Genomic DNA, 13012 nt, shown 5'->3' on the forward strand with positions numbered 1-13012 from the left:
CTTAATCCTTATTCTTGACCTCTTGGCAGCATTTAACACTGTTGACAGCTCTCTCCTGGATACTTTTTCCTATTTTTTTTTTTTGTGACTCACCCACTGCCAGTTCTCTTGGTTTTTCTCCTACCTATCTGACTGTTCCTTCTCAGTTATTTTTATTGATTTATCATCTGTAATATCCCCCTACTGCCAGCCTTCAACCCCAACTGCAAGTGTTCTCCAAAGCTACATCTTGGGCTCTCTTTTATTTCCCCTCTCTATTCTTTCATTTCGTGACCTCACCAGCTCCCATGGGTTTAATTATGATCTCTATATAGAAATCATCTCTAAATATCTAGCCTTAGTCTCTCTCTTGAGCTCCAGTCATTCGTCTCCAAATGCCTCTTAGACATCTCCATTTGGATATCCCGTAGGCATCTCAAACTCAACATGTCTAAAATTGAACTAATATCTTTTTACTCCCCCAAAAGTCTTCCAGATTTCTTTAATTCTGTCTTGGGCACCACTATCCTTCCAGTTTTCTCAAGTAAGAGCCTAACAACCAAGTTAATCATGAGTCATTCTCTCTCATATCACATAGCCAATCAGTTACCAAATGTTGTTTTTGCCTTTTGTAACATCTCTTACATTCATATCTATCACAAGGCCATCACGCTAGTTTAGGCCCTCATCACCTCTAATCTGCACAGTTGCAAAAGCCTTTTGTCTCTAATTGGTCTTTTTATTCTCAAGTCTTCCTTCTCCTATCTATCTACCCCATAGCTGCCAAAGTGATTTTCCTAAAATACAGGTCTGACCAAGTCATTTCTCCCCCACCCCCACCCCACCCCCTCAATAATACTCCAGGGTATTAGCTGGATCTTATTGGCACTAGAATCAAATAAAGTTACTGTGGCTTTCAAAATCCTTCACAAACTAGCTCTGACCTACCTTTCCAATGTTATTATGCATGATTCCTCCTCCCATGCCCATGACAGGCCTCTTGCTGTTCCTCACACATGGCGTGGTTGCCAATCTTTCTCTGTACCTTTGCACTGCTGTTCCCTGTATTTGGAATGCTCTCTCTCCTCCCCATTACCTCTCAGAATCCCTTATTTCCTTCAGAACTTCAGTGTCCACTTCTCCCCACCTTCAAGTTTATGTTACGTTCATTTTGTATAGATTTTATATATATTTATCTATGTTTAAGTTGTCTTCCCTACTACAAAATCTGAGGGCCTTAAGGTCAGAGACTGTTTTAGTTTTGTCTTTGTACCCCCAACACCCAGCATAAGGTAGTTGTTTATTAAATCCTTGTTGATTGTTTCAGCTGCTCTATTAGCAAAGACCTTAGGGCAGTTTTAAATTCAAATTTGAGACAGTTCAAAAGGATAATCCTAACTATGCCCAAAGGGCTACAAAACTGCATGTCCTTTGATCCAACTATGCAGCTGCTCAGTCAGTATCCCAAAGAGATCAAAGAAAAGAAAGAAAAGGACCCACATGTACAAAAATATTTCTAGCAGCTCTTTTTGTGATGGCAAAGAATTGGACATTGAGGGGATGCCCATCAATTGGGGAATGGCTGAACAAGTTGGGTCATATAATTGTGATAAAATCCTATCATGCTATAAGAAATGACAAGCCAGTTGGTTTCAGAAAAACCTAGAAAGAGTTATATGAATTTATATGAAAGCAAAATGAGCAGAACCCGGAGAGCATTGTACACAGTAACAGCAATATTATATAATGATCAGCAGAGAATGAATTAGCTTTTCTCAGCTATGTGAGGGTACAAGACCATGGCAAAGGAATGCTTTTCACCACCAGTGTAAGAACTGATGGAGTCTGAATGTAGATTGAAGCTTCCTGTTTTTACTTTGTTTTTCTTGAGTTTTTGCTTTTAGTCTGTGTTTTCTTTCACACCGTGACTAATGTGGAAATGTTTTGCATGGCTGCAAAAAAAAAAAAAAAGGATAATCCAAAAGCAAACCATTCACAGTGAATGAAGAACAGTATGCGTGGTAATGGGACTAGTCACCTTGGTGGCTCCCCTTTGCTTTTTGGACAAAATATAAACTCCTGTTTGACTTGTAAAGCTCTTCATATCCTGGCTCCAGCCAACCTTCCTGGGTTTATTGTACCTTCCTGCTGTCTTAAATTACAGCCCCACTGCCCTGCTTGATGTTCTTTATTTCGTTTTCCATTTCCATGCCTTTGTCAAAGCTATCCCCCAGTCCCTAGAATATACACCCTCCTCACTGCCACCTCTTAGAATACTCTGATTGCTTTAGGGGAAAAAAAAACCGGCAGCTGTGTGGCAAAAGAAGACCAGAGTTGAAATGCTTAGACACTAGCACTATGCCCCTGTCTGCCTGATATTCCTCAACTGTAAAAAAAAAAAAAGGGGGGGGGGGAGGAAAGAGATCATAATAGCACCTCCTTAATGGTTTTTGTGAAGGTCAAGTGAAATAATACTTTGGCACAGTGCTTGGCACATAGTCGATGCTTAATAAATGGTTGTCCCCTTCCTCTCCAAAGCTCAGCTTAATTGTTGCCTCCTATAGAAAGCCTATCTTGTTCCATTTCACTACCCACTTTCCACTCCCCCCCCCCAGTTTCAGTTGCTAGTGTCATCCCCTCAAAAATGACTTAGTTGGGGCAGCTAGGTGGTGCAGTGGATAGAGAACCAGCCTTGGAGTCAGAAGGACCTGAGTTCAAACTCGGCCTCAGACACTTAACACTTACTAGCTGTGTAACCCTAGGCAAGTCATTTAACCCCAATTGCCTCACCAAAAAAAAAAAAAAAAGACTTAGTTATCTCTATTTTCTATATTTGAATTTCTTTTCCTGTGTACATGTTGTTGTCTTCACCCCCATCCTCACCCCACTAATTATTTAAGTTCCTTGAGGGCTGAGGTTGATCGATTTTTGTCTCTGGATCCCTGGCACGCTGAATGCCTCCTGCTTAGTGGAATGAAAGCAAGGGTGGTTGTGAAATAGAGCAGCCTTTGACCTATTAAGGAAGTGGAGACAAACTGGAGATTTACCAAAAGGGATTTTACACCTAGAATATGCCTTCTTTAGAAAGCTGGATTTTTAACAATCCTGATAAGTTCTGTTAGTGGGGAAGAGTGTAAGTTATCTAGTTATCTGTGCTCTAGTTGGATATATGCCTGTTGATTTCAGAGACTTCTTGTCTGTGTGTGCTCTTTTGCTAGTACTGATAGCTGAGCATCAAGTTTTTCTGGATTCCAGGACTGGTTTTTCTGTCCTGGATGGGGAAAAGGAAGGAAAACATTTAAAAATGTGGCCGATTACTTTGGATATTAGTGTGGCCCGACACAATTAGATTAGTGGATAGCCTTCTACAATTCCATATGTACTTTTTAAGTTCATGTTTTCAATATGTGAACAAAGTAGAGGGTCGTTTTATCGCTTAATCCATAAACAATTTTAAGTGGTTGCTAATGGAGTAATTAAGTAGAGCAATTCTTAATATTAGTACTTGAACTGAGTTTAGAGAACCTGCTTCTGCTTTTAAAGCAGGGGAGTGGAGTATAAAAGGTATTGAACTAGTACTTATAATTCAGTTCAGCAAACTTATTAAGCACCTGCTGTGTGGACTTTCCCCATCACTACTCCCATAGATTCCTTGAGGACACCAACTATTCATTTTTGTCCATAACCCTAGCACACCTGACTAGTGCTTAGCATATATTAAGCACTTAATAAAGTGTATGTGGATTGATAAAGACCTGCCTTCAAATCCTTCTTTCTGCCACTGACTTATTTGGGCTTAACCTCTGTGGAAAAAAAACCTCAGTACTCTGCATTTTGGCCAAAGACTCTGAAACAAAAAGACAGAATTCCTTAACAAAGAAAAATGTGGGTCCATAAGTTTCAGTAAAGGATTTTTTGATTTATCAAACAGAACTGTAGCACTGTTCATGTTGGGAAGTATACTCTTGAAGATCTGTCTTCCTGGAAAACTTGTTGTTTGTCCTTCATTTTCTCAAAGAGGACCAGGACATTTGGGTGATGTCATGACTTACAGTGAATTGGATTGAAGTGAGGGAGGGCTGTGCAAGGTCACCAACCTCACTATCTCCTCCAGAGATATCTGGGTTCAGTGGCAAAATATACATCAGGATGACTAGAGATGGGCCCAGATGTTTAAGGCAATTGAGGTTAAGTGACATGCCCAGGGTCACACAGCTAGTAAGTGTCTGAGGTGAGATTTGAACTCAGATCTTCCCAAGCTCAAGGCCAGTGCTCTATCCCCTGCACCACTTAGCTGCCCCTCCTGGGAAACTTAAGTACAGAGCTAAAACAAAGTGAGACGAGTCAACAGGCCTTTTATTAAGCACCTCCTGATGTGCCACGCACTGCACTAAGTAAGGGCTGGGGATACAATGAAAGCTAAGACAGCAGGGAGCTCAGTCTAATTGGGGAGATAATATATAAACAACTATGTCCAAACAAGATGTATACCGATGACTTGGAGATAATCAACAAAGGGAAGACACTAGCATTAAGGGGGACTGGGGAAAGCTGCTTGTAGGGGGTGGGATTTTGATTGGGACTTAAAAGAAGCCCATGAGGTAGAGCTGAGGAAAGGAGAGTTCAGACAGCCTGTGGAAATGCCTGGAATTGGGATGAGGCATCTCGGATGAGGAACAAAAATAAAGTCACAGAATACGCAAAGAGTGAGTAAGGTGTAAGACTGGAAAGGTAGGAGGGGGCAGATTATGAAGGGCTTTGAATGCCAAACAAGAATTTGTATTTGATCTAAGAGCTACTATAGCTTATTTACTAGAGTAGAGAGGAGTGACATGGACAGATCTGGGCTTTAGGAAGATCAGTTTGACACCTGAGTGGAGGATAGATAGACTGAAGTAGAAGACCTGGGGCAAGGAGACCAGTAGTTGGTGTTGTCAGGAAGACTCTTACAGTGTGACCATGGACAAGTCACTTAACTCTGTTTGCCTCAGTTTCCTCATCTGTAAAACTGGCTGGAGAAGGAAACAGCAAACCACTCCAGTATCTTTGCCAAGTAAATCCTAGATGGGGTCACAAAGAGTTGGATATGACTGAAATGACTAAACAGTAACAAAAAGTCTTATAATCATGTAGTTGAGTAAACCCTCCTTTGGATTTAGTCAGAGGATCTAGGTTTGAATCCTAGCTCTGTCTGTTGCTTACTACCTGTATGAATTTAGACTAAGTCTGAGATAATGTCTTTATCTTTTAAAATGAGGGTTTGGGGGGCAGCTAGGTGGTGCAGTGGATGGAGCACCGGCCCTGGAGTCAGGAGTACCTGAGTTCAAATCCAGCCTCAGACACTTAACACTTACTAGTGGTTTAACCCAGGCAAGTCACTTAACCCCAATTGCCTCACTAAAAAATATAAAAATAAAAAATGAGGGTTTGGATTAGATCAGTGCTTCTCAGACTCTCTTGTCCTTTATGCTCTTAAAAATTATTGAGTTTTATAAGCTATGTCTGGTTGCATACCACCTCAGAGGCGGGGAGGGAATGGAGAAAGGAGGGGATAGAATTTGGAACCAAAATTTTTCATAAAAATGTTTATTTAAAAAAAATATTGAGGGTTCCATAGAGCCTTTGTTTGTTTGGGTTATAGTTATTAGTATTTACCTCATTAAAATGAAAACTGATAAAAATTTCAAATATTTATTAATTGATAACAATAATAGATCTATTTATATGGTAACATTTATAACTCTTTTCCACAACAAAATTAGTAAGAGTATTTTTTTTGTAAATCTTTTTGATGGCTTAATAGAGGGCTTCTTCATTCAATCTTTTGCAGTATGTTGTTTTGGTTGACATCTGTGAAGAAAATCCAGCCTCATATAGATACAGAGCTGGAAAAAGGAGGAGTATTTTAATAGGCAAAATGTTGTTGTTCCATGGTTTCAATTATGTCTGACTCTTCATGACCTCATTTGGGCAGAGACATTGGAGTGATTTGCCATTTCCTTCTCCAGCTCATTTGACAGATGAGGAAACTGAGGCAAACAGGATGAAGTGATTTGCCCAGGATCACACAACTAGTAACTGTTGGAGGTCAGATTTCATCTTGGGTCTTCCAGACTCTAGGCCTACCACCTAGCTGCCCTAATATGCAAATATTACCTTAATATTTAAAAGGTGTGGGGGGGGGGGGCAGGTAGGTAACACAGTACATAAAGCACTGGTCCTAGAGTCAGGAGGACTTGAGTTCCAATCTGGCCTCAGAATAGCTGTGTGATCCTGGGCAAGTCACTTAACCCAATTGCTTCTCCAAAAAAATTATTGTGAAAATAGTTTTGACTTCAAGGACTGTCTCCAAACCTGACAGGGTATCTTGGACCCCCACCCCCACCCCAGGAGACTGAACTTTGAGAACTGCTAGGTTTGATGATTGCTAAGGTCCCTTAGAGCTCTCAATCCTGAGGTCTTCTAAAAAGAAGTTTTGATCCCAGAGTAATAAAAAAACAAGAAAGAATTCTGTGTTGCTGGAAAGTAAACCTAAAAACAGCTCAATAGGCAAGCACTACTTCATTTATCAAAACTAACCTAGGAAACCAAATCCCAGAGGATTTTTACTAGTAAGAATAAGCATGAGGGGCAGCTAGATGGTGCAGTGGATAGAGCACTGGCCCTGGATTCAGAAGGACCTGAGTTCAAATCCGGCCTCAGACACTTGACACTTACTAGCTGTGTGACCCTGGGCAAGTCACTTAACCCTCATTGCCCTGCCCCCCCCCAAATAAGAATAAGCATGGGGATAATCTAAACCCCCATCTGCTTTAAAGGGACTTTCTCTTATTCTCACCCCATCCCCTTTTCTATTATATTCACTAGATCCATTATTAGTTTTATAGTGTTTGGAAGGGAACAAAGGTTTATTTTAAGGCTCCATGTTGGCTCTTTTTGGCTTTCTGCCTGAACCTTGCACCCTCAGTTGAGTTGTAGCAATTGGCCTAGGTTCTGAGGTTAACAAGTTTGAGTGTCAGCTTCCACGTTATCATCTGTACATTGACCTTTTTGCCAATGCTGAAAGGGGTGGGGGTGAAGGCCATACTTTCTAATTATGCTCTAACTAACACTTTTTCCACTGTTTCAGACTGTCTATCCCCTAGCACTGGTATTTAATGTAATTTTTTGGTGACTTGCTGGTCTAGTCATTTGTGGCAGTGACCTCTGAGTAGTTCTTTGTTTTAAAGATTTATTTGCTGTGGTCCAGAGGGAGGACCCTGCCTCTGCTCATAGTAGTGTTAGGAGTGAGATTAAAAAAGGAAGTCTCAAACTTCTCCATCACAGTTGGTCTCCTGGCTATGTAAAGAAAGATGAAACATTGTCATACCTCTCCTTCCTGAGGTGGGAGGGAGGTGGTATCTCTAAGTCTGATTAGTACTTCGGATTTCAGATTCTTTTCTAAGGTAATTCATAGATCAAAGGAATGTGCTCTGTTCTTTGGAGTAATTGATCTCATTCCTTTCCAGACAACGAAATACTATAACTGGTATCTAAATTTTATGGCATTTTTTTTTTTTGGTCACTGTGCCAACTGGGATTCAGCTCTTATGCCAAGTAGTTAAGTTTTTGTTTAGATATTAAATACATATCAAGATGTTGTTGAGAGATAGGGTGCTATTTGAGAGTGTTCTGCCCTGTCCTGATTACATTTATTTGTTAACCATTCACAACATTGGCTTATGACGAATTCTTGGAGAAACTTTTAGGTTAGGTTCCATTAAAAACCTGTTACTCTGACTTCAGATAAGAGATAGCAAATTCCTGTAAGTGAGAATTAGTTATGTCTCCACCTAATTTCTTTTTCTTTTTTTTTTTTTTTTTAGTGAGGCAGTTAGGGTTAAGTGACTTGCCCAAGGTCACACAGCTAGTAAGTGTTAAGTGTCTGAGGCTGGATTTGAACTCAGGTACTCCTGACTCCAAGGCCGGTGCTCTATCCACTGCGCCACCTAGCTGCCCCTCCACCTAATTTCTTAAAGCCATATCTTCCAAGTCCTGTGCCTCACCACTACCTTCTGATTGGCATCGTTGCATTAATTGTGCTTATTTGTCACCAGTATTGCTCTTTTAAAGTTCAATTCTGTGTGGAACATACTGTGTGGACATTTGTTACTCTGTTTTTAATGGTCCAATCTTATGTTTTGCTATTTAAAGAGTAATATAGTACCTACTTTAACTTAAGCTTTAAGGTTCTCAGATTTCTTGTTTGAAATAGGCCAGTTTTTTATCATTGGTTATAATATAATATAATATAATTAATACAATACAATATAATATAATATAATACAATACAATATAATATAATATAATACAATACCACCATGCAGAGCTTTCTGATGCCTTGGAAATGAGTCACTAGTTTTATATGTTACCTCATTCATTCCTCACAACAACCTTCTGAGGTGGGTGCTATAATGAATCCCATTTTACAGATCAGGAAAGTGAAGCAAATAGGCTAAGTGATTTGTCCAGGGTCACGCAGCTTGTGTCTCAGGTCTGAACTCAAGTCTTCTTGACTCCCATTCCATCCCCGTTGTACAACCTAGCCACCTTTGAAGTAGCTAAAAGAAAATCAATCTGAAAAGGGTGTCACTGGACAAGTTGTCACCTTAGTACAAAGGTACCATCTTGTCTGGGAAGCTAAGAACAGCTTGTGGCTTTTCCCAAAAAATACTTCCCTAGAATGTTAAGCTACTAAGGTTCTTGATTTGAAATTAAAATTTTTTTTTCTTGACTTGTATATAGGGCACATTAAAAACTATCTTGGAGGTAAATTTTAACTAGGAAAATCTTGTTACGTGAAGCTTTAGTGTCTGAAATAAAGTATCCACAGTCAGGGGGTATAAGACAGCTAAGTAAAAATGGTTTTTAAAAACGCTTAAAGTTACAAAGTTTGTATTGTAATCTCTTGAATGACCTTTCACATCAGATAATCTGCCTCAGGTTGTTTTTGCTAATACCATTTTACATTCATGCAGTATATCACATTCCACAAGATTCTTTCACATCCATGATCTCATTTGATCCAAACCACCCTCACATCTGATTGGTGTGGTAGGAATGACTATGTCCATTTTACTGATGAAGAGATTGGTCAAAGAGATTAAGTAACTTGCCTGAGATTACCACATAGCAAATAAATTGCAGAACCGGGACTGGGACTGAGGTCTTCTCATGTTATCTCCCGTTGTTCTGTGCTGCCTAAATCTCTAAATATCATTTCTGAGTATTATGTAATCTTAGATCTCATTGTGACCTTCATACATTATGTATGTATGGTGACCTAGCTGGTCAGTGGTAGTAACTTTTTTTTTTTGAATTATTATTATTATTTTTTAAGTGAGGCAATTGGGGTTAAGTGACTTGCCCAGGGTCACACAGCTAGTAAGTAAGTGTTAAGTGTCTGAGGCCGGATTTGAACTCAGGTACTCCTGACTCCAGGGCCGGTGCTCTATCCACTGTGCCACTTAGCTGCCCTCAAAAGAATGCTGAACTTTGGAGTCAGAAGAGTAGTTCTAGTTCTAGTTCCTTCTTTATCTTTTTTTTTTTTTTTTTTTGCGTGGGGCAAGGGGGGTTAAGTGACTTGCCCAGGGTCACACAGCTAGTAAGTGTCAAGTGTCTAAGGCCGGATTTGAACTCAGGTCCTCCTGAATCCAGGGCCGGTGCTTTATCCACAGTGCCACCTAGCCGCCCCTAGTGGTAGTAACTTTTAAACCCATCTTTAAAATTTCTTCTCCAGCTTCAGGTCCCAAAATAAACATGCATTTAAAAGGAAAAGCATTTTAATCTATGCTGACCTGGATGAACAGGATAGACCAAGGTGACTTTAAATGCTAAATCTATAAGGTGTCTTTCCCACTGCACTGTAAAAATCCTTTATCCTTAGCCCTTTCTGAAAGCAGTCTTAGGCGTACAAAAATAAATAACATGGCAAGTTTCTCACGTAAAGAGGATTACAGAGAGAACATTTCACACCGAATTAAAAATAAGGGGGAGGAGAGGTTGATTGGGATTAACCTGAAATATTTCCTTGTCGTTAAGGCAATGTGCTTTTTACTACTTTCTGCCAAAAATAATTAATTCTCCTGATTAAACATTGTTTTTCAATTTTAATTAGTCTTCCCATTGAGCTTTTGTTGTTATTGCTCTTTGAAAGGAATTTATGTTCGTGATTTGATTTTATAGCAAACCAAGTTAAAGAGAAATTATATTCTCTGAAACATACTTTCCCATGGCATTACCCTGTCCTACATTTAGATTTTGTTGTTGTTGTTGTGTCCTTTTGTTTTTGTTTTTTTTTAGTGAGGCAATTGGGGTTAAGTGACTTGCCCAGGGTCACACAGCTAGTGAGTGTTAAGTGTCTGCGGCCGAATTTGAACTCAGGTACTCCTGACTCCAGGGCCGGTGCTTTATTCACTGAGCCACCTAGCTGCCCCTTGTTGTGTCCTTTTGAACATTCATTTTGATGCTTATGGTGCATATTAAAATTTTCCAGAGATATGTAGTTATGGTCAAGAAAGTTAGGTAACCGAAGGATGTCCTGTGTTCTTTTATAGTTATTCCATTCAGATTTAAAGTCACTTTTTAAATAAATAAGCCAATAGTATCTTCCTTGGTTAAGCTTGTAAGAGAACTTCACCATTCTTCCCTTGTAGTACCTGACCAAGCAAGTGGAGCTCCTACGACAGATGAATGAACAACATGCTAAGGTTTACGAGCAGTTGGATGTCACTGCAAGGGAACTAGAAGAGACAAATCAGAAGCTAGTTTCAGACAGCAAGGCGTCTCAGCAAAAGATACTAAGGTAAGGTTCCTATAGTCTCTTATCATGGAAGTTAAGGAAGAGCTCAAGGAGCTGGTCTGCCTACTCTGTAGACTTAGTAGTTAGAACAGTATGTGACTGAAGTGTGATCCATTGAAGTGAAATTTGGGCTTGTTTTCTTTGCCCTGAATAAAGGAGAGTGGGTTAAATGGAAGTCATTTCCAATTAAGAAATCCCACTTTAAGTGTAACTAATCTCTCTTCGCTGCTCATGCCCTTGATTGAATGTGACAAGCTGTAATTGGTCTATGTTCTCTCCTTCCAGTCTGACAGAAACAATCGAATGCCTACAGAGCCATGTTGACCACCTCCAGAACCAGATGGAAGAGCTGAAGACCTCTAGTGGCAGGAGAGGGAGCCAGGAGAGATGTGAGCAGCGAAAGTCAATGCACAGCTTCTCATGTCTGAAGGAACTTTATGACCTACGCAAGTAAGTTGCCACCACCTGTCACTTCCTTTTGCATTTACAAGCAAAAACTTTTTTCATTGTGCTTGGTGAACTCAGGGTTTCAGTTGAGCAGAAATCGTATCCTTTTCAACATGTCCCTTTTTTGGAAAAGTTACAATTCTTTAACCACACGTGGTCTGAAGCAAGGCTCTAGCTTTGATTTGCATTTATGAGTGAAAGGTTCTTTTGTTAATGGCCACTAAGCATAAACCGTCATCACTTTGGTCTAGAAATTTTAGGAAGATAGATCTTTGTAATTAATTACTTGGTGAAAGCTGTTTGTTTCATTTCAATTTGGACACACATTCTTCTTTTATCTGGAAATATTTTAAGATTTTCTACAAGTACCCTTTTTGAGCTTTCATGTTAGGAGAAGATTAATTAAATAGACACTTTATTGGCCAGAATGTGTCCTCGTGAGCAAATGGCCATTCTGAAATCATGAGGAAACATACTTTTTTGTGAAAAATGCTACTGGCTATAACATTCTTCTGGTTGATGAGGTTGTATGGTGGTTGATTCCTCATTAGTAAAATATGAGCCTTTTTGGGGCCTTCAGAAGCATTCACCTATAAGTATTCCCAAACCTCAAGGAGGAGTGGGAATACTAAAGTTCTTTTGGCCTGGGGTCCATAGTACCTAGTAGAAGAGTAATAATAGTTCAGGTACCAATTCATGAATTAAGTAATATAGGAATTTATGATGGCTTAGAGTTCTCTCAGGAAATACTGTAAATGACAGTAAGGAGTCTTTCTGTGCTAGCTCTTCCAAGGGAATAAAGTAATTTATGGCCTCATGAAGGCCTAGCCCTGGTATGCAAGTTACAGGAACTGGTATCACAGTTACCTCTAAGTACAGATTTGGGTGTAGACACTTCACAAAGTAGAAGCAAATGATAGCGGCTCATAACTTTATCACAGCCATATGTGAGTGTGACCAAGCCATATCACATTGAGTCTTATTGTGTGCAAGGAACTGTATTTGTTACTGGTGTGTAATTTAAAATTCTAAATGTGGGTTCTAATCTGTTCTCCCAAGTTTTGGGGGAAACTGACTAAAATCACTGATAAAACAATTTTAGGTTTTTAAGGGTTTATTGAAAGATAGAGAAAGATTGAGAACAGAATTCCTACAGCCTGGCAATCCTATCTTTCCTCAATTTTCCTGTGAAGTCCTCTGGAGTCTCTCTCCTCCACCATGGTGAAGTCAGGAACCCAAAGAGCCCGAACTCCTCCCCCAGCGCCCGCTTCCTCCTTCGTGTGTTCCTCCCAAAAATGGGAGGCTCCTCAAGTTGATTGGCTGGTAGCCTTGATAGACAGTACCCATGAGCAAATGTCACTTTCTGATGCCAAGGAAAAGCCACATGGCCTTGCCCTCAGAAGCATTCTCCTCATGGTGGAGCTTTCCTCTAGTAAGTCTCCAGCAGGTGGTGTCATTCCAATCATTACACTAGAGATTTGACAAAAATGAGAGTCCCTGCCCTCTAGTAGCCTACATTTTATAAGGAGGGTACAAAAGATGTGTGCAGATCAGTAAAATACAAAGAGTATACAATGTAATTTCAAGTACACTTGAGGGAATCAGGACATGGGAGGACTTGAGCTGTAATTCTGATAAGGGGGCGGGGAGGGAAGGCATTCCATACATGAGGTAATCACTTGTACCATCAACAGCAGAGATAGAAAATTGTGAACAGGCTGGTTTGACCTGAAGGGAGAGTGTGGG

The 13012-nt window shown here is 40.0% G+C and overlaps 1 protein-coding gene across 1 annotated transcript in view; it reads left to right on the forward strand.

Annotated features, from left to right (window-relative positions):
- CDR2 (cerebellar degeneration related protein 2) overlaps positions 1 to 13012 on the forward strand; it is a 38306-nt gene that overhangs the window by 22256 nt on the left and 3038 nt on the right. Inside the window, exons 3-4 of the mRNA XM_043962521.1 lie at positions 10674 to 10822; positions 11105 to 11269. Of these exons, the coding sequence (XP_043818456.1) occupies positions 10674 to 10822; positions 11105 to 11269 (314 nt within the window). The remainder of the gene's footprint in view (positions 1 to 10673; positions 10823 to 11104; positions 11270 to 13012) is intronic.

The sequence above is a fragment of the Dromiciops gliroides genome, chromosome 1 (assembly GCF_019393635.1).
Source record: "Dromiciops gliroides isolate mDroGli1 chromosome 1, mDroGli1.pri, whole genome shotgun sequence".
NCBI classification, from domain to species: Eukaryota; Metazoa; Chordata; class Mammalia; order Microbiotheria; family Microbiotheriidae; genus Dromiciops; species Dromiciops gliroides.